Source organism: Tachypleus tridentatus, chromosome 2 (genome assembly GCF_004210375.1).
Source record: "Tachypleus tridentatus isolate NWPU-2018 chromosome 2, ASM421037v1, whole genome shotgun sequence".
In the NCBI taxonomy this organism is placed as follows: Eukaryota; Metazoa; Arthropoda; class Merostomata; order Xiphosura; family Limulidae; genus Tachypleus; species Tachypleus tridentatus.
This window is the reverse complement of record NC_134826.1, coordinates 81,775,604-81,797,936: the sequence shown is the minus strand read 5'-3', so window position 1 is coordinate 81,797,936 and position 22,333 is coordinate 81,775,604. Positions and strand designations below refer to the sequence as shown.

Here is a 22,333-nt window from a genome sequence, read left to right as displayed (position 1 = left end):
ATAAATCTTTGCTAAAGCTCTGTAAAATCTAAGTTGGATTTTACTGTCTATTATTGCTTTACTTTAAAAGCGCGGATATTCTACAAACACTTCACTCTCATTGATCAAAACGAAAGTGAAATGGGCAACACTTGCCTTGTTCAGTGCAACACTCGTGAAAAAAGTCTTTGACAGTTAATTTAAAAATGTGACACAAGTGGAAAAAGACGGAAGCTGCAGATTAATCTTCTCAAACTTTCTCCATGAGGATTATAATGAATTAAGCAGTTGCTATGTATTTCATCTCGCCCTGAAGTTAATATAAAATAAAATGCACATAATCTAAAAACATGTAAATAATCCTTGTAGTCTCTTAAGCCTAAACACGGCCTTAAATATGCTAATCAAACCTTAGCCCTTTAGCATATGGAAAATCATAATGGTTCTTTTTTAGTTCATTTAACCAGTATGCAGAGAAGAAAGGAGTGAATACCCACAGCTGTTACTTAATTACTATTTTAACTATTCGCTAAAGAAGAAAAACAGATAAACAGGATTTGGCCTTTTTCTAAAACCCTCTTTGCTATTTAAGAGAAAGCTATGGTTAGTAACTCATTTGAACTCTTTTCTCTATCCAAAATGGAAGCTATGGATAACAATCTCTCGTTTTCTAACAAAGAGGGTGGAAATATATGATACGTCTTCATACTACAGTATATTATGTTATAGCTAACTCTTTGATACTAGAGAGTTCGTGTAACTACTTAAATACTTAACTACACTTCTATATTACGATTATAATATCGCTTAAATTACCAACAGAGCAGAGATGTTAGGTCTATTTACCACAAGAGGTTTTGGGGTCTCAACACAAGGTAACAACGAAACAAAGCAGTAATTACAACACATCCCCTTCAAGAAAGTGTAGATCTGATCAATCATATTTACTAGTAAAAATACACTTTACAACAAAGACATTACAAAATGCTCTTAAACGATAAATTACTGAACGATAAATTAAAATCATAATGCTACATGAAATGAGTTGTTTGTTTTTTGGATTTTCGCGCAAAGCTACACAAAGACTATCTGGGCTAGCCATCCCTAATTTAGCAGTGTAAGACTAGAGGGAAGGCAGCTAGTTATCAACACCCACCACCAACCCGATGGAGCACAGAAGTACTAACTCAAAGAACTTTGTCGTTAAAGCAAAAATTCTTACTCTGAGACTAAGATTCAAACACTGAAACATTTTAAATATATTTTGTCACAATATTTCGTTACAATCAACTGGTTAAATATCTTGGAATAAACTAGCAAACTTTTTCAACGTAACTAACAAAATGTTCCTCAGTTATACTTGCAGAAACGATTACTAAATCATTTATAGTGTTAACATTTATTGATTCTACCGTATCTTAACCATGTTATTCGATTCTATGAAAAATGCCAATAATTTACTTACAGAGAGATAGACGAGAAACGTTGGACAACTTCATTATAATAACAATCATTGTTTATTCTTACAGATCTCAGAGATTCCTCAGTTGCTGATTCTTTGCTGCTTTCAGTCTGTCTTATACATAGCTAACTTTATGGCTTCAACAGGGATTTTTATACAAAATATTTCTAGTGTTCTTGCGACTTTCCAAATAGTGTACAAAGCTACCGGCAAATAGGTCTGACACAACTGGATGTTTTCTTTGATTGTATCATAATTCTCAAAACCATAACCAAAACCACTTAGTCATTGATCAATGAATCGATAACCTTCTTACTTGTATCCTTAAATACACACTTTTGATATGTATACTGCATCAAATTTCCGACTTATTCTTTTCTTGACAACTTTGTGCGAGATAATGTAGACATTTCTCGTAGCTTTCTCGCTGCTGTAACGGTGCCAGTCTGTAGATGTTCTAATTTCGAAACCTTTTTCATGACCTCAATAGTGTTGTTTGTAAATAGAATAAGCAAAAACATTTCACAGCATGACTTGTATTGGGCAGTCAAGTGAGCAGTGTTCTGAACATGTGAAACCATGTAAAAGTAGTCACATCAATTTGAACAGTGGCAAACGGTTGAGCTTTGTGTATATAAAGACATGTAAATTGTTCTAATGTAATGTAGCATAATGTTTAAGGACAACAAAATTTGTAAAAAAAAATTATCTTAGCTGAAGAGAGCCTCTACCTTTCCTAAGTCTATATTTGTGTACACTAGTTCTATAATCCTAGCTGTTAAGTAAGAAATGCTAATGAAATTTTAAAATTCTCTTGTCTTAAGGTTATTGCCACATGATAATAGATTTCTTTTATTAATAAGTCAAGGAAATTATGGCAGGATAGGTAAGTCATTAACAATACTTGTTTATGTGCTTCTTACTGTTTTAAAATTGATATAATATATAAGAACTTGTGTAATTTGTGGATTAATTATTTTCAAGAATATCAGATAGAAATGAAGAATTTAGTTTGCAACAAGATTAAACAATATGTCATATCTCTTAAAATGGCACAGCGGTATGTCTGTGGACTTACACTAATTTGTTAATTTGTTTTTGAATTTCGCGCAAAGCTACACGAGAGCTATCTGTGCTAGCCGTCCCTAATTTAGCAGTGCAAGACTAGAGGGAAGGCAGCTAGTCATTACCACCCACCGCCAACTCTTGGGCTACTCTTTTACCAACGAATAGTGGGATTGACTAGCACGTTATAATGCCCCCACGGCTGAAAGGTCGAGCATGTTTGGTGCGACGAGGATTCGAACCCCTGACCATCGGATTACGAGTCGGGTGCCTTAACCACCTGGTGATGCTGGGCGGCCACTTACATTAATAGAAAACACACTAGACAGAATGCAAATAGCCCATTGTATAGTTTTTGCTTAACTACAAACAAACTTGTCTTTAAGATTCATATTTTTTATCACTGCGTGAAATCTTTATCCATATTTAAACAATATAAAAAGTTTTGTTTTTACAGACGATTATTCGACCAACATAAAAAATTACACGTATTTATAAAAGTAAACATAATTACCATAACAAAAGGCATGTTAACCTAATAACTGTGTTTACTGGTATTAAAAAGACTTTGATGGCCATAAAAATGCTGTTATACAAATATATATACAAAACATCCCTATATTAAGTAACCTTCCATGAAATACCATAACAGCAACGCAGGTTGTGATACCTTAACACATTCCTGAGCTCACTTCCCTATTAGAATGAATCACAAGTGGAGTTATTAGGTTCCAGTAATTCTAAAACTCGTGAATAAAAAAGAAAAATATGTTATAGCAGGTTAACCATAATACATTTGCCATATTCAGAACTAAAGAGGTCTTTTGACAACTGCGAAGACTTGTCAAACTCATTGTGGTATGATAGATACAGAGGCGGATTTAAGGTTGTGTAGGCCCAGTGAGACCCCATTAAGGCCACAGGCACTGGGGCTGAACCCCTTCTCGTACCTACCTAAATTAGCCTCTGGAGAAACATAATAATGGACTAAGCGCTATAAATATATATATCATTTAAAACAGCTGTTAGGGTGTGAATTATGTTAAGCAACTGAGTTATTGTTAAGTCATTTTACGGCTGAGGCTTTTATTAAGTAAAGACGAATAACACATTATTATGAATAATATGATTTTTATTATCAACTGATTATAGTAAATATAAGCACAAGCTTGTGAAAACATGGGTAGCCAACGGTAGTACAAAGTTGATTTGTTTTTTTTAATTCGTAATATAACAATATTCACATTACGGACGGAAACTGTAACCGTTTGATTATCGGTAGAACTGCAACCATTCTGGGCTGTCACGAGACCAATTTAGTGCCCGTCACTCTTACTCGGAAAAGATAATAATAATAATTAAAGATGTTCGTTTCTCACGTTATTTTATTCCTATCCATGATAAAAATAATTTGTTTTTATTTACTGTCTTGTGATCTTTCAGTCTGTGCACGTGGTGCCCCCCCCCAATGTCACAGCGGCATGTCTTCGGACGTACAACGCTAGAATCCAGGTTTCGATACCCTTATTGGACAGAGCATAGATAGTCCATTGTCTTGCTTTGTGTTTCACTTCGAACAAATGAGCTGCACGTGGAAATGACGCTGTAGAAGATAGTTCTAGTTGTACTAATATAATTATTACCGAAAATTAGCGTCATAAACTATGCTATTATTTGTGTGTGTAAAAGTGATTTCACGATAAGTTGCACTAACACATGTTACATTGCTTGAAACACGTAGTTTTTTCCTGCAACGCAACATACTGATAAGTTACAGGAGCACTGCTTCCTACAACACAACCTATCGACTAACACTTCTTCCTCCGGTACAAGATGCTGGGCATTTTACCAGTAATATAGCCTATCGACAAGTCGCTCAAACATTTCTGTCAATAACAACTCGTATTCAAAGACAACTGTTAAACGTATAAATAACTGGTTCTAGAGCTATGTCTCAGCACCAGACGAAAACAGGTGAAAATTACTACAATTTTCTTGGAAGATAATTTAGTTGTAGCGGATGCAACTTCTCAGTGTTGTATGAACTAAATAACAGGTGCATGTTTTTAAGGGATTGTTGATTGTTTCATTTACTAAGTAAAGAAAAACTACCTCCGTGATTTCTCGCCCACCCCAATGTAGACTTGTTTCTGTAATGAACCATGAATTTTGCTTTCACGTGTGAATTCCAGAATTATCGAAGGTAGAGACCGTTTAAAAACAACATTCACTGACGAATTATTAGGAAGTAAGAAATACATGCGGAAATCCGTTATCGATGCTGTGGATACTGTCTAAATTAAATGTTCCGTGTTCTAAATTGATCTTGCAATCCTTCCAGCTTTGGTTTCTTATCTCTTGAAGCGACATCTTGGGGTCAAAACAGGTGGTATATATTGCATTTTCAGATGTAGCCGTCTCTGATGTATTCACACCATTGTTGAAAATTGTTTTGATGGGTGGTGGAAGAGGGTGACTTGTCGCTGATGTTGACAAATACATAGCTTCTGGTTGTTGCTCAGTTAACCAGATTGACGACTCGATGGTTTTTAGTAGGCTTGTATCGTTTGGCGAAGAGCTGGGCTGCGATGGGTCAACCTGGACATGGTTTTTTGCTTCTGGAATCCCCATTTTCACAGAAGAGTTACTGTCCTCGTGACCATTAATATTATCCGAGTGGAGACCATGGAGGTCAAACTCCGGGTAATTCAGCAGGCAATTCAAGGATAAGTCTTCTTGAAGTCTTTCTTCTAATGAGTGGAACTCTTCGGATAAAGTCATCCCTTCCCAATAATTGGCATGAAATGCAGTATCATCAGCGACACTCGTACCATTGTTAGAAGTAAGGGAGTTGAACAAGGTCAATGGGTCATCAGCAGCTGGTAATGCTGTGCTACTAAGGATAGGTGTCGCTCTTAATTCCTTATTCAGTGGTTGCTGTTGTGAATCTGTAAACTTTCGTGTATTATCATTCAAATATTTCTCTTGGGGATCGGTCTTTCTTAACGTTTCCTTCCGCGTTTTTTTCGTTATTCCTCTGTTTAGTTTCTGAACAGTCCGACGTCTTCTAAAAATTCCATCTACCAACGTCTTCTCGTACTTAGGGTCCAGTCTCCAAAACCCGCCTTTGCCCGGTTCTTCCTTGCCACGAGGAACTTTAATAAAGCATTTGTTCAGAGATAAGTTGTGTCTTATTGAATTCTGAAAATATGCAATAAGAAAAGCAAATGTTTTACTGGCTAACACAAAGTCTGCTTTATTTCATTTGAGGAAAAATATATCTATAAATGTTGAACATAAAAGTACGTAAAAAAGTTAATTTAGAAACAAAAGTGAACATCTAAGATTTAAAACTTATAAAATTCAACCTCTAACGTTTAACAATTTAGAAACAAAACTGAACATCCAATATTTAAAACTTATAAAAGTCGACCTCTAACGTTTAACAATTTAGAAGCAAAAGTGAACATCTAAGATTTAAAACTTATAAAAATCAACCTCTAACGTTTAACAATTTAGAAACAAAAGTGAACATCCAAGATTTAAAACTTATAAAAGTCGACCTCTGACGTTTAACAATTTAGAAGCAAAAGCGAACTTCTAACATAATTCAAGAGTAATTGTTGTTGTTTTGAATTAAGCACAATGTCACTTAATTTATTTTAGTATAATAACTAAAACAGTTTTTTTTTCAAGTCATCTAACTTCGCTTGAGAAAAGACATGACACATCATTCGTCTTTCTTGACACGTTCTAGCGCTCTTGGGGTGGAGTGGGGAGCCAAAAAGGTTTTGAACTTTTAGATATTTGCCACTAAATTCATCGCCAGAGTGGAGTGTTTATAATAAGAAAATAGATGTTTCCTCTACCTCATTTAACATTCTCTTTGCCCCACTTTAGCAAAATCTAGGGGAGAATGAGAGCAAAGGTAAACCCTAATGTCTACGGCACACAAGAACTGTTGAAGACGTAGCACGTTTCGGAGTCCATACATCAGTTATGATAACTAAGATGGATAAAGAGGGCTATCAGTAACTATGGGTCCACAAAAATGATTAGCCCCTAGGCTCACATAACCTTATATCCGCTATAATCGGATATAATCACGGTAATCACGGCGCTCGACTCGACATCTGCAGGTTACAGGCATGAATCCCGTCACTGCAGATGCCCGCCCTTTTAGCCTTGGGAGTCATTATAATGTGTCAGTCAATCCAACTATTCGATTAGAATAGCCCAAGAATTGGTGTTGACTAGTTTTCTTTCTTGTAGTCTATTACTTCAAACTTAGAGACACCTAGTACAGATAGCGCTCGAGTAGCATTGCGCGAAGTTCAACAAACAAACAAATAAACGATATTTGCAGCGGGTAAAACACAAATAACTCATCGTATAGCTTTGAGCTTAAGAACAAAAAATAACAAAGACTGCTTCTATGAGCGCTATCTTAGTCAGCGACATCTAAGACGTTTATTAATGATATGGTTGACTCTTAGAATTATCCTTCTGGGTTCTTTTTTTAGAGCAAACCCACACTGGGTTATTCGCTCTCTCCACCGCGGGCAATGAAACCCCGGGTTTAAGTATTGTAAGTCCAGAGACTCGCCGGGAGACTAGAATATTCCATTGACACTAAGTATTGTAAGTCCATGGACTTGCCGGGAGGCTAGAATATTCCATTGACACTAAGTATTGTAAGTCCAGGGACTCGCCGAGAGACTAGAATATTCCATTGACACTATGTATTGTAAGTCCAGGGACTCGCCGGGAGACTAGAATATTCCATTGACACTAAGTATTGTAAGTCCAGGGACTCGCCGGGAGACTAGAATATTCCATTGACACTAAGTATTGTAAGTCCAGGGACTCGCCGGGAGACTAGAATATTCCGTTAACACTAAGTATTGTAAGTCCATGGACTCGACGGGAGACTAGAATATTCCATTGATACTAAGTATTGTAAGTCCAGGGACTCGCCGGGAGACTAGAATATTCCATTGACACTAAGTATTGTAAGTCCAGGGACTCGCCGGGAGACTAGAATATTCCATTGACACTAAGTATTGTAAGTCCAGGGACTCGCCGGAAGACTAGAATATTCCATTGACACTAAGTATTGTAAGTCCAGGGACTCGCCGGGAGACTAGAATATTCCGTTAACACTAAGTATTGTAAGTCCATGGACTCGACGGGAGACTAGAATATTCCATTGATACTAAGTATTGTAAGTCCAGGGACTCGCCGGGAGACTAGAATATTCCATTATCACTAAGTATTGTAAGTCCATGGACTCGACGGGAGACTGGAATATTCCATTGACACCAAGCTGTTTCTCTGGAAAATTAAATAGAACTATTTAAATCCTACGCGACATGTAAATAAAATTAATGAAACACATATTTAAGTACTGTGAGTAAAAGGATTAAAATCATCTACAAAGATTTACAAATTAAAAACCAAACGAACTGTATCAACAGACCCACGTAATTTACACTTCAACAACGAAAACGAAACTTCTACTCATCAAAATTCGGCACATACATAAGATACAATTGCATAAACGTATAAAATGAGTGTAGACTCCTGAAAGCAAAATAAACTGGCATGATGGATTTAAAAGACTTTTTTATCAAGTGGAACCGGATGTGATCTTATATTATCAGATGTTTATTACTAATTAAATGAATATTGATTCTTACAGTATGGCATAAGAATAATTTATGCGCTTTTAAAAGGTTTTAGCAGCTTTCATTATACCAGTACAGGACTTCTTCAGGTCGCAAACACTCTTTATAATTTGGGGGGTCAACAGGGCGGCCACCATCTCAAGGGCCTCAAATGTAAGTTTTTGTAAGACAATACTACTCAGTCAAAATTTATACACACATATACGCAAATTCTACTGGTGTGTTGGGTTTCTTTTTCTTTTGAATTTCGCGCAAAGCTACACGAAGACTATCTTGGCTAGCCGTTCCTAATTTAGCAGTGTAAGACTAGAGGGAAGGTAACTAATTATCAAAACCCATTGCCAACTCTTGGGCTACTCTTTTCCCAACAAATAATGAGATTGATCGTTATGTTATAACGTCCCCACGGCCGAAAGGGCGAGCATATTTGGTGTGACGTGGTTTCCAACCCGCGACCCTCGGATTACGAGTCGAGCGCCTTAACCATCTGGCCATGGCGAGCCTATTTTATTTGCTCCCCCTACTCCCTAAGCCTTTTGTAAAATGGCTCTCTATTTATACGAAGTAGATGTAGTCCATTAGGACCTTCCACATGAAATAGTCTTCTACCTGAACACTGATAATGCAGCACAAGGTGCTGCAAAATTAAACCTAGTTAGAAATGATTAAGAACTATGAATAAAAAAACAAACTTAAACTGACCTGCCAACTGATATCTGAAGTTTTGTAGTAAACAAAATTTTCCTGTATCCATTGATAGATGTTTGATAGTGTCATCTTACTGCCGTGAGCTTTCATTGCCATACAGATGAGAGTCGCGTATGAGAAAGGAGGCTTGATTGTGGCGTCCTTCTTGAAGTCTGGTTCGTCAACCGATTGGTCACTTTCCCAGCTAGACTCTCTTTTCAAAAGTTTATGATTGCTGGACGGAAGTGGACTTGCGGGTGGTGTGGGCGGAATAGAAGCACCCAATCTTGTCATGATGTTTAAGTTCTGAAGCCAGTTTAGGCTAGTTAACCCATCGTCTACGTAAGGGGAGGAGTTTTCATTCGTTCCTGGAGCATCATTTGGGTTTTTAGCTTCCCAGTTTTCTCGAAACATCAGGGCCACTTGGTCTTTGGACAAAGAAGTCGATGACGTCGTAGGATCCATCTATGAAGAACAGTGTCAACCCTGGTGAATCATTGTAAATTTAGTCTTATCCCTAAGGAAAGTAAATAGTTAATATAATTCCACAGAAAGTGTATCTCAACACTAAACAATACAAAAATAATTAAATTTTTAACACGTCTATTTAATGCTTAAAAACAATAATTTCCATCAAACTAAAAAGTGTATGTTGAAGAATTCACAAATATCAAACTTACACATAATTGACATTTTCAGCGCGTAACTCACACTGACTGATATTTGTACAAATTCTCCTCGCCGATACAAAAAATAGAAAAGCATGCTGTTAATATAATGATGGAACATTACTGAGAAATGTATCATGATAATTTGTTTTCGTACACCTGGAACTATCGGTAACCCTAACAATTACTTTATTTCGGATAGTTTTTAGGCCTTGCTCAACCGAAACAAGGAGTTATAAAAGAACAAGTTGTTACATAGCGAACGTGTATACTGTGTTGAAAGCTTTTCACGTGAACCTGAGTTAACAAAAATTGGCAGAACACCACTTTCATCTCCGTAACTGGAAATCCAGGAAGTGTGCAATGAAATCCAGGAAGTGTGCAATGAAATATTTAGGGATTTGAGTATGAATAAAAAGACCAGAAGAAATAAATAAAAAAATTCTCTGTAGTTGCTAGAGGCGCTGAGCTCTCCAATAGGAGCAGTGAAGAGCCCACCTTATGGGTCAACGGTAAATTACCAATAACTGCCATAGTAAAAAAAGCAACTTGTTTTTAGCATACTTAGTTTTCATAAGTATCAATGACCGCTTCTCCCTCTTTTGTTTGTTTTAAATTTTGCACAAAGCTACACGAGAGTTATCTGCGCTAGCCGTCCATAATTTAGCAGTGAAAGACAAGAGGGAAGTAGTCATCACTACCCACCGCAATCACTTGGGCTAATCTTTTATCAACGAATAGTGAGAATGATCGTCACATAATAATACCTCCACGGCTGAAAGGGCGAGAATGTTTGGTGTGTCAGGGATTCGAACCTGCGATCCTCTCTCTCTTTTAAACGAATAACAATGCAGTCAAAAACAGCATCGAAACCGATAGGTAGTAATAGACAATTTGTAAATGGCCCGGCCTGTCCAGGTGGTTAAGGCACTCGACTCGTAATCAGAGGGTCATGGGTTCGAATCCCGTCACAACAAGCATGTTCGCCCTTTCTGCCATGGGAGCGTTATAAGGTGACGGTCAATCCCACTATTTGTTGGTAAAAGAGTAGCCCAAGAGTTGGTGGTAAGTGGTGATGACTAGCTGCCTTCTATCTAGTCTTGCACTGCAAAATTAGAGACGGCTAGCGCAGATAGCCTCCGTGTAGTTTTGTAAAATTCAAAACAAACCAAACCGAAACAAAATTCATTTCAAACAAGCCGAACATTACAGCTTGATATGCAGAAATATTAAGAATCTAAAGGATACAAGTTCTGATACAGTTTCGAAACGCTATCTAGTCTTCAATCCTTATTCTATTCATCATCAACCAATCAAGCGTCGTCACGAAATAGACGAAGGTCTCAAATAAGACAGTTTTCGTATAATAGTTGCTTTAAATTAAAAACGTGAAATTTTACTTGAATAAATTTTTAAAACCAAGTTTCAAGTGAAAATGGATTAAAGTATTTTGATTTTTGAAAATTGATTTTTCAACATTAATAAGTTTATTTATTATTTAATAATTACGTTTGAAAAAAGTGCAGATAGAGAGTGATTTTACGGGAACATGTTGTCTTAGTAACAAACAAAAAACAATACTTAAAATTATCTGTTTGTTTATTTTTGAATTTCGCGAAACGTTACACGAGGGTTATCTGCGCTAGCTGTTCTTAATCTAGCAGTGTAAGACTAGAGGAAAGGCAGCTAGTTATCACCACCCACCGCCAACTCTTGGACTACTCTTTAACCAACAACTAGTGGAATTGTGTGTAACATTATAACGCCCCCATGGCTGGGAGAGCAAGCATGTTTGGTGCGACAGGGATTCGACCCGCGACCCTCAGATTACGAGTCGAGCGCCTTAACCACCTGGCCATGCCACACCTAAAATTATCTGTGATCTCAATTTACATGTGGTATTGGTAAGACTCTTTTTTTTTTTAAGTTTGCATAACCTATTAAAAATGGGATTTTATCGAGTGTAACTGATAAAGTAAAATATATTAAAACAATCCGTGATTCATGGAAACATTGATTATGTTAAGAATTTACATAAATTTTCATGCAAACCTACATAATGGGATATCTGTACGCCAAGGAAAATCGAGCCCCGGATTTTAGCGTTATAAATCTGTAAAGTTATCTCTAACCGCTGTAGGACTTCCCAAGTACCACATGTCGACATGAACATATATGTATAATAAGCATCAATAGGAATTTAGTAAATAACACATTGTCAGTCCAAGTCGTTACGTTAAAGTTATAACAAATATTGTCTGTGGTTAACAGCTCCCATATGCGTTGGGAAAATTTCGCCTGACAGGTGGAAAAAGGTGATAAAGTAGAAACGTAACCACCTTAATATTTCACTATATACAGCCCCCAAGTTTATATATATAACTTCCAAATATTTGTTTTGTCCACTTCTGGAAACATTTGGAATTTTTATGATGATGCTCACATCAAGGGTTAACAACTCAATAACAGGGTCTGTTGTTTGTGTATGTTAAAATTGTTGTCTAAAATTCGTCGTACTTGCTTTGTGTAAAGAGAAACTCTTCTGAAACGGCGGAATGTACTTAAGGGGTTATCCCTTTTAGTACTAAAGACGTTGAGTCCCTGATAATGTTTAATATAATATATTCAAGAATTTATTCTGCCGCTTTTTAATTTTTATTTTCTCCCTGAAATATTACAACTGGTAAACCTAGGTGGCGTCATAAATTCATGCTTCAATTTTTTACCAAATTCAATTATTCAAGTACCAAGAGTACGCTTACTATAAATACCGGCAAACGTACACGTATTCAAATACAGCGTACTCTTGTATCCTTAGTCCCTGTTTAGTGAATATAATAATAAAATAATATAAATAACAATTACTCTGTTTCAATAGTCATTGTGGTGTTCCTGGACTTTTCAGCAAAGAAGTCACCTAATTCCACAAAATGGAGAATCGAAAGATTATTGACTATTTAATACAGATATTATTCCAATTTGCAATCAAAAAGCAGAACATCCGTTTCCTCTGTGAATCAATCTATAGGGCATGGCTTCCCCTAAATCTTATTGGATTCGCAGCAGAAAAAAATTCTATTTCTGAGCTTCATGTACTATCTTCCCCGCAAGAGAAGTCAGATGGTTGTCAATTAGCAGCCAAAGTCTTGCATGATTTCGAAACAAGGAAAGTTAAAATGTTAGTTGAACGCATCTCATCACTTGGACATGAACGCTGAAAAATAACCATTATTTTGAAATACATATATGTATTATTCAGTGTGTAATAAACAAATAATATCGTTCTTTCTTTGGTATTTTATTTTGTCCTATATTTACATCTTGCTTTAAAACCTATCACTTTAATACGGGAACTCAATTCAGTTATCCACTGTATATTTTCGACAGCAGCTGGGCAGTTTTACAAGACATACTATTAGGTTTGTATTTAATCATATAAATTTGATACTGGATGCCCAATAGCAAGAAACTTCCAATTAGTAAAGCATATTTCAAGATAAAATGTAAAACATGAAATTAAAAATTTATAATAATTAATCAATAATTTTGATGCAATAAGTATAACAAGCCAGAACAAGCACTTCTATATTTAAAAAAAAAACTATGCACTATTTTTACAGATAAGGCTGGATTATTTATTAGGCACAATGCTTAAGGTCTATGCAAATTATGGGTCCATGAAAAATTTTCCTTAAAAGTTAATAATTGATTTCACTTACACGACTAATAGGCCCTACGATCACCTTGATCTGGCATTGTTCACAGATGATTCTATGATATTATAAACTGCTAAAATACAATTGTACCTATGACCTGATAAACTACGTGGAAAAAGTACAGTTTAGTCTATGACCTGACAGAATACATGCATACAGGACAGTTTAGTCTACGTGCATACAATATAGTTTATTTAGTCTATGACCTGATAGACTACGTGGAAAAAGTACAGTTTAGTCTATGACCTGACAGAATACATGCATACAGGACAGTTTAGTCTACGTGCATACAATATAGTTTATTTAGTCTATGGCCTGATAGACTACGTGCATGCAGTACAGTTTAAAATAAGTAACGTAGCGATTACAGCTTTAAAAAAAAACTCGCGTTGATAAACGTTAAGACTAGCTCCAGGAATGATAATCCAGCTCGTTTATTAATATTCAAAACCAAAACAGTTACATTGAGCCTTACGTAAAAGTTGGGTTTTTCCTTTGGGTTTGATTAACATGCAGGTAAGCTTGCCCGTGGGACTGGGTGGGTTGTGTGTCACAGGCGGGAAACTTGCAAGGATTACTAAACAGAATGAATATGGATAACACGCCCCTGACTCGCCACCCTGTATGAACTGTTATAATTTATTTTAATTCAGTACTTCCCAGCTTCCACATAAATGATACGTTAAAATGTAGTGTGTGTTTTTCTGGCAAGGAATCTGGTTTTGTTTATTTTGTTGTTCAAGGCACTTATAGTGAATAAATAAAACGTGTAAATTTAAATCCCCTATTTTCTAAACTTGAAGTAACAGAAGAAAAAGCATAAAACTTTCGATTTATCGTTAAGCCTAAAGTTACACAACGATCTATTTGTGTTGTGCTAACCACGGGTATCGAAAACTGATGTTTAATGTTGTAATCACACAGATTTAACTTCACGGGATAATTAACTGATGACGAAAATTTAACAACAAAACACGCACGGAATGTAACGATAGTTCCTTACAAATGTGCGTGTTAAAATTTGTTAAATCATCGAGTTTCTGCGTGATACAGTCCGCCATGTTTGATCACACTTTATTTTCTCTAATAATGGCTGAAAATATTGACTTATGTGGAAAGAACTGAGTTGTATAAATCCACTTGACCATGTTTAACGTAATTAGGAGTTGTTAATATTATACTTTCATTTATATAAGAATATGTACAATAGAAAGACTTTACACTCTAGTTTGACAAATTGGTTCTCCAGTATACGTACAAGAATAAAGATATTTAAAAGAAAAGCATCTCAGTTAAAGCATTTTTATTGGCTAGATCAGGTTATTTAAAAGAAATAAATTTTTATTGGTTGGATGAAGCTATTTTTAAATAACCATTTTCATGGGCTAGATGAAGCCAATTAAAAATAAATATTTTTTGTTGGATGAGGTTAATTAAAAGAAACGTTTTTATTGTTTGGGTTGAAATGATTCAAAATAAAACAGTGTTACTTGAATGCTTGATTATACAGTATTAATGCAAATACAAAAATCTGAGAAAGCCGGTAACGAGGTAGACAAGTGGTTCTAAAGTAACTATTTCAGCATCGAGGACATATAATCTATATACCCTCGAATGTGACGTAACACAACGTTACGCCCTTAAACACATACACTAGACAGGAAGGCTACTTCTATAAACAGCTGTTTGTATGGCAATCAATAAAGTCGATTCAGTGGACGTGATTTCAGATGATGTCACGTGATCGTTCCGGAACAGAAACTGTCCTCTACTAAAAATCTCCTTGTTCTACCATCTGTTACACTTCCAAATCCTTCTGGTAAAATCTTCAGATAAAATATAAACGTGGAACGAAGAAATTATCCGTTTAAAATTCCGCATGATAGATATATATATCATAACTTCTAAAGATGCCAATATGCAAACTTCGTATTGAATGAATAGAAACACATCGCAGACTCATTTACCTTCTTGTGTTATACTGTACTATAGTGTTATACTGTACTATAATGTTATACTGTACTATAATGTTATACTGTACTATAGTTTATAGTAGGTCCTTAATGAGTTGAAAATGATGATCTTAAAGTCACAAAGTGTAGTGTTCAAACTTGCTTTTCTTTTTCATGGTTTTAATTTGTTAATACAGTTTATAATCTAGCTTTAGCCTAGCTAGTTACGTGCTTATCGGGAATTCTGCTTTATACAAACATCCATATACATACAACAACATAATTAATCTGACACCATCCGTTGTTGCACGATTATTCAAAAAATATTTTAACTGTTCGTGTCATAAACTTTAGAATTAATACTTTGTAGAAGAAAAACGTTTATCAGATGCTTAGAAACTTTTGAAATTAACGTTTCACAGTTTCATTGTTTTTAGAGCGAAGTCACTTTGGACTATCTGATGTCTGTTACCGCGGGCAATCGACCCCCTGTAATTTTAGCGTTGTAAGTTCGTAAACTTACAACTGTCCAATCGGGGTGGAGAGGCATCAGTGTCTCAAACAGTAAAATGATAAAAGTATACGCTTAACAGCATGATGTTTTTATAGTTAACAGTTACTACTTGATTTCTGTTTGTTTGTTTTTTGTTGTTGTTTTTTTTGCTTGTAGATTAATAAAAGATAACAAATTATGCAAAAATTTCAACCAACTAAAACAAACCGATGTTTGCTTTTATTTACTTCAAACTAGCGCCGGACGTTAGGATGGTAGTTTAGAGTGGCCAGACTGTGAACCGGATATCCATGGTTTGCGACTCGTTGCTGAAAAAAGAAAAACACACTCACACCCTATTTTGGGGTATTTGTTGCGCTGTTTGAGACTGTGGAGCTCTCACATTACATTACACAATCAGGCAAGAGTTTGCAGGTATTATTAACTAAGTGCCTTCTCTTTAAGTTATTATTTCGAAAATGCATCTTCTTCCACATATAAAACAATAAAACCTTTAGCCTAAATATTCGAGAAAAAACAACAACATATATCCCATTTAATTACAAACCTAGTTTTGCACATCCGGTGGTGGCACTCGTTACAGCAGAGTGTCCCTCACTTACGATTTGAGGAAAAAGGGGAATGTTTAAATTATCAGTGAAGGTCTTTGAGGTACTCAGTTAGGAGAAATATTTTACTAACCCCTATTAATCCCATATACAGGTGTCACTTCCAAAGAGTGATTTTTATCACGATTGTTATTATTATTGTTAGGCCTAATGGTTTCCATAACTTCGTCAGTAACACACCAATACAACTGATCCAATTCCTTCATCATCTTTCAACATTTAATATAACGGCAAAACCGTTTCCATGGATTCGTCAACTTTCAACATTTATTATTTTCAATTTTAAAACAACAGTTATTGTATAAGCATGGTTCTTTTAAACTATCTCATAAACATAATTTAAAGTTCAGACCAAATAATTATAATTATAAATGGATGATATTGTTTCTCTTTTAACATTTTTATAAACTTGAATATTTTTACACTGCCGGAAATTTTTCTAGGTCTGCGTTACAAGTGGTGTAAACTGACGTTAAACAAATCCATTTACGCTTGTACAAAGTAATTGTGAATATCTATAACGTTGAATGGTTCACTCCATATCTTGAAATTACTGTATCTTCAAAATCTCCCAACTGTTCTCGTATTTATTATCCGACTTTAAATATGCTAGAAAAACAAATTGGACGTTACATTCTTAGAATTTTCTAGGTGTTCTACGTCCTATAACCAACTAACAAATTATAATATTTAAATGAAAAGACTCATAACACCATATTCCTTAATTTTATATTACTCTTATTTTAAATTGTAATTGGTTTTAAGACAATAAAGCAACTGTTAATATTTTAACACTCACTTTAACTTCGTTTAACTGAGGAATACATTGAGTTACAAACATATGATTGGAAATTAAGTCACAAACTAAACCTAACTCGGATTGGAATGCTGTGACAACAGAGTAAGAATGTATACATGTGAGTGCTCTTACGGTATCAGAAGGTTTAATCTCGTTAACAAAGTGATTAAACTGTCTGAAATTTCTCATATAATGCTGGTCGAAATTCCTGCTTTTTTAATTATTTAACAGTACATTGTTAGAGATTAAATTTTTGAGGCTTTTTTTAGAAAAAACAAAACAAAAATGCTTTTTATTAATTTTTTTGTAAAAATAAATTATAAACGAATGATATGATAACGTAACCATTTTTCTGAGCAGATAGCCCCATATTGCTTTGCTATAAGAAAAACACACATACAAAGTTTAAGAAAGACCTCGAGACAGTTATACAGAGAAAATTGTTATTTATATTATTAATTTCTGTATTAACACAAGAGGTTTTAATTTTGAACGTTTAAAATATCTATAACTAAATATGCGTTAATTCATATGTGCTTACTTATCTGTTTAGGAGAAAGATGTTCATTAATTTGGAAGTTCAGATGTTATTGGACACTCCCCCAATATTTTGCCCACACAATTCTTTAATCTTTTCTCTACGTAGTCACCCCACTTTACTAGCTCTAAATGAAAGAATGCCGCACTTCTTTGACAAATTCTAAACAGTGCGCAATTAATAAATTTTTTGAGTATCTATTTTATGTGTATACTGGTTATTGACCCGGCGTGGTCAGGTGGTTAAGGAACTCGACTTGCACTGTGAGGATCATGTGTTCGAACCCCGTCACACCAAACATACTCGCTCTTTCAGCCGTGGGGGCGTTATAATGTTCGATCAATTCCACTTTTCGTTGGTAAACGAGTAGCCACATAGTTGGCGGTGAGTGGTGATGACTAGCTGCCTTCCCTCTAGTTTTACGCTGCTTAATTAGGGACGGCTAGCACATAGAGCCCTCGTGTAGCTTTGCACAAAATTCAAAATAAACAATACTGGTTATTACCGAGAAACCTTTTTACTGTTTGTATGTCTTACAATTTTGTGGTACAAAACAAACCATGTTGTTTGTACACTCACTACAAAACTTGCTCTCATGTCAAACTGTGAAATGATATTTTAAGGAGTTTTATTGATGCTTGTTTGTTTTTTAATTTTGCGCAAAGATACACGAGGTCTGTCTGCACTAGCCGTTCCTAATTTAACAGTGTACGTTTGTTTGCTTGAATTTTCACGTAAAGTTACATGAGGGCTATCTAAATGAAACACATTTTTTTATATATCACCCTTAAGTGTAGCTTTATTTATTTTGAATTTCGCGCAAAGCTACACGAGAGCTATCTGCGCTAGCCGTCCCTAATTTAGCAGTGTAAGGCTAGAGGGAAAGCATCTAGCTATTAAAACCCAACACCAACTCTTGGGCTACTGTTTTACCAACGAATAGTTGTATTGACCGTAGTGTTATAAGGCCTCTACAGCTGATAGATCGGACATGTTTGGTGGGACGCGTATTCAACCCTCAACCTTCAGATTGCGGGTCGAGCGCACTAATCACCTGGCCCCAAGAGTAACATTTAAGTTCCACTATTCGGTTAGACAAGAATAGCCCTAGAGTTGGCGGTAAGTGCTGTTGACTGCTTAAGTGCCTTCTCTCTAGTGTACAAATTCAGTATCAGCCCATATGTATGACGTGTGTGTGGGTTGGCCCTGTGGTAGAACTCTAGATTTTGGAACTAATTAAGTCGGGTTCGAATCCGTGCACTTTGAGTAATAAATGCGTTATAAGAGTAGTATTCGATCCCTCAGCTTAGATGGGTGGCAGGATGTTGCTGACCATCTACCTTCGTTCTGTTTGTTTTGAATTTCGTGCAAAGCTACACGAGGGCTATCTGCGCTAGCCGTCCCTAATTTAGCAGTGTAAGGCTAGAGGGAAGGAAACTAGTCATCACCATCCACCGCCAACGCTTGGGTTACTCTTTTACCAACGAATAGTGGGATTAACCGTCACATTATAACGCCCCACGGCTAAAAAGGCGAGCATGTTTGGTGCGGCGGGGATTCGAACCCGCGAGCTTTAGTTACGAGTCGAGCGCCTTAACCACCTGGCCATTCCGGGCCCTATTTCGTTCGAATAAAGTAGTTCAGAATTAGGGGTGGCGACAGATAGGGTTTTGCATAAGGCAAAAGAGATTGCTTTAATAGGCTTTCCATAAATAAACACACAACAACAAATAACCCCTTCGTCGTTTTGCGCATACATCCGAAACAAAACTGAACAGTTTAACCTACTTTTGTGAAATGGATCGATAAGTGTTTGTTTTTTGAATTTCGCACAAAGCTACACGGGGGCTATCTGCACTAGCTGTCCCTAATTTAGCAGTGTAAGACTAGAGGGAAGACAGCTAGTCATCACCACCCACCGCCAACTCTTGGGCTACTCTTTTACCAACGAATAGTGGGATTGACCGTCACATTATAACGCCCCCACAGCTGAAAGGGCGGGCATGTTTGGCGCGAATGGGATGTGAAACCGCGACCCTCAGATTACGACTCGCACGCCTTAACACGCTTGGCCATGCTGGGCCATGACCGATAACTGATCTACATTTAATTTTATAAGACGTATGAACATCTTTTTACTTACCTTTTACGAATTCACACGTTTGTTACAAGTGTTAAAACAAAATGTCTACTGCATGAGTAGCCTTGCAAATTTCTACCTCTTTCTATCTTTTATAATTTCCAGCTACCTTCTTTCTGTCAATCTCAAACACCTTTGTACATGTGATTTATAGCGTCGGTCCCAACTCTTTCCTCTAATGTTTTATTACCCGATATTTCCCGACATTTTTGTTCAAGTTGCCATTTCTCTTATCGCTTCTTCATTCTCACTCAGTTCTGTTTCACAATGTTGTCACATCTTTTGATTGCAGGTTTTACCTATGACTCTGGCATTTAATGTTGTTTTTTTTTCATTTCTACATAATGCTCTGTTTATATCTAATCCTTTTTCTTTGTTTATGTCAATCTGAAGTTGGAGTTCAAAAACAGTTTAAGTTTGTTTTTCACATTATATCTTATTTTCTTTCTGTCGTAAACCTCGTTTACTTTCTGTTGTACCGCATACCTTTATGACTTGGTGCTGTGTTACAAACCTTCTAGCTGTTGAAGTTGTCTCTCAAGTCTTGGTTCTTTGTTTCCATGTCATGCCCTTCCTTCAATCTTTCATTGTTAAATTAGGGACGGCTAACAAATACAGACCAAGTGCAGCTTTGCCCAAAATTCATAACAAACAAACAATTTCACAACCTTTTTTCTTTCTTTCCAGTAAATAAAACAAAATCTCCTGTTCACTTTTCAAAGAATCGCACATGTAGATCAAGTGCTATCAACCAACTAATTTTTTCTCATATTAACATTACATTTGTTTCACTTGATACGGTGTCGCTTTTCGCTCTGAGTTTCGATGATATCACATTGTTTCGAGAAGTTTCCAAACACTACAAATTATCTCTTTACCAAGACCTTAAAAGATAACAGTTTCCTTTTCGAAAGTTCGATGTCACTCCCTCGTAAGTAACACAGTGTCACTTGTAGACGAAGCTTTGAGTTACCGTCAACGAGTTTCAAAGGCGCCAAGGATAAGTTCTCGAGCGGCTGTCACCTCTAGTAGAGATGGACGGATGTAGGCAGCACCACCAGGAGTCGTATCAGTTAACCAATACAGTTATCATTATATGGTCCAGGTGATAACGGAGAGGTGGGTGGGAGTTGGTCACTCGCGCGTGTCTGTTGTGCACAGACGGTGGAGTTGTCGCACCGGCACTAGGACGGTCGCGAGCTTATGATAGGTTGCGTAAAGTAATAGTACTGCCAGTGAAGCGCGAAGCTCCGGGGCCTACTTGTCGGGTTTCAGTACCTGACCGGTTCCGCCACTAGGGCGGCAATCTGTTTACTGGTTTGTATCTACTTCAGATTAATGACACAGCTTATCGAATCGTTATGGAAACAGCTGCTCGCTGTGCTTAAAAAAAAAAAGAAAAAAGAGATATTCCATCGATACTTTGGGATAATAAACATTCAGAGAAAATAAAAACACAAGATCAAAATATTTTTTTACTCTCCTCTCAAACTGTTCTGCTTCGTGAAATGCTTCGACTGAATTAATCTAAACGAATTTCTATAGAAGCTGTTCCCGCCATTTATGTTTCTAGTTTCTTTCATCAAGTCTTATTAAAATTGAAACCAGTAGAAATGACGTAAAAAGTTAAATACAAACGATAGTTTCCTTCAAGATACGGTATTACTGATACAGCTGGAACCCTCTTATACATTCTTCAATAACTAAACATTGTTGTAACGTATTATTATGTAAATAAACGTTGTCTTTCATATTATTGCAGGAGTAAACAATGTAGTACTTAGTCTTCTATGACTTATCGTTGCGCCCCCTATTGATACAGCGATATGACTGCGGAATCACACCGCTAAAAATCGGGTTTCGATACCAATGATGGACATAGCACAGATAGCCCAGTTTGTAGTTTTGTGCTTAATTCCAACCAACCAATCAACTTATCGTGTTTGTGACTGACTTATGTTTGCACATACTCTTCTGTCATATTTGTAGCGAGTAATAAGTTATTCATGAACATCATATTTTTCCAATGATATAATTTTAAGCTAATGAGCTAAGCAAAGAGATCAGCTATCCAATTTAGAATGTCATATCTTTCAACTTAGTAGAAATGACTTTTAATCTGGAATAAAAATTAAAAAACCTCGTTCGTGGTTGACGGTTCACCAATTTCGACCAATCCTAATAGACGAACTCAGGGTGGCTGGTAGTACTCTCGATTCTCTGATGAAGCATGAGTGTCACTTGTATCTTTGTGCTGACATATTTTCATATCATGGATTAGTTATCTGTATGGCGTTGCTTCCCTACAAAGAGAGATGCATCAGTCAGGAAGCTAAAAATGCGCCCAAAATGTTATCTAGGCATGACCAGGTGGTTAAAATACTCGACCCGCAATCTGAAGGTTGCGAGTTCGAATTCCCGTTGCACCAAACATGCTTACTCTTTCAGCCGTGGGGGCGTTATAATGTGACGGTTAATCTTACTATTCATTGGCAAAAAAGTAGTTCAAGAGCTAGCA

The 22,333-nt window shown here is 36.3% G+C and overlaps 2 protein-coding genes across 3 annotated transcripts in view; both read right to left on the bottom strand.

The window, feature by feature from the left end:
• Window positions 1-1,712, bottom strand: part of LOC143244356 (uncharacterized) — a 32,590-nt gene extending 30,878 nt beyond the window's left edge. The window contains exon 1 of one of the 2 annotated variants that reach the window (XM_076488875.1): window positions 1,445-1,712. The gene's annotated coding sequence lies outside the window, so the exon portion shown is untranslated. The remainder of the gene's footprint in view (window positions 1-1,444) is intronic. The other variant, XM_076488871.1, reaches the window with a different exon arrangement.
• Window positions 1,713-3,679: 1,967 nt separating this feature from the next.
• LOC143244354 (uncharacterized) lies at window positions 3,680-21,041 on the bottom strand. The gene is made up of 3 exons (XM_076488859.1): window positions 19,819-21,041; window positions 8,896-9,345; window positions 3,680-5,707 (listed from the first exon to the last, which is right to left on the bottom strand). Exons 2-3 carry the CDS (start codon window positions 9,343-9,345, stop codon window positions 4,748-4,750), a joined length of 1,410 nt encoding a protein of 469 aa, XP_076344974.1. The 5' UTR covers window positions 19,819-21,041; the 3' UTR covers window positions 3,680-4,747.
• Window positions 21,042-22,333: the final 1,292 nt, after the last annotated feature.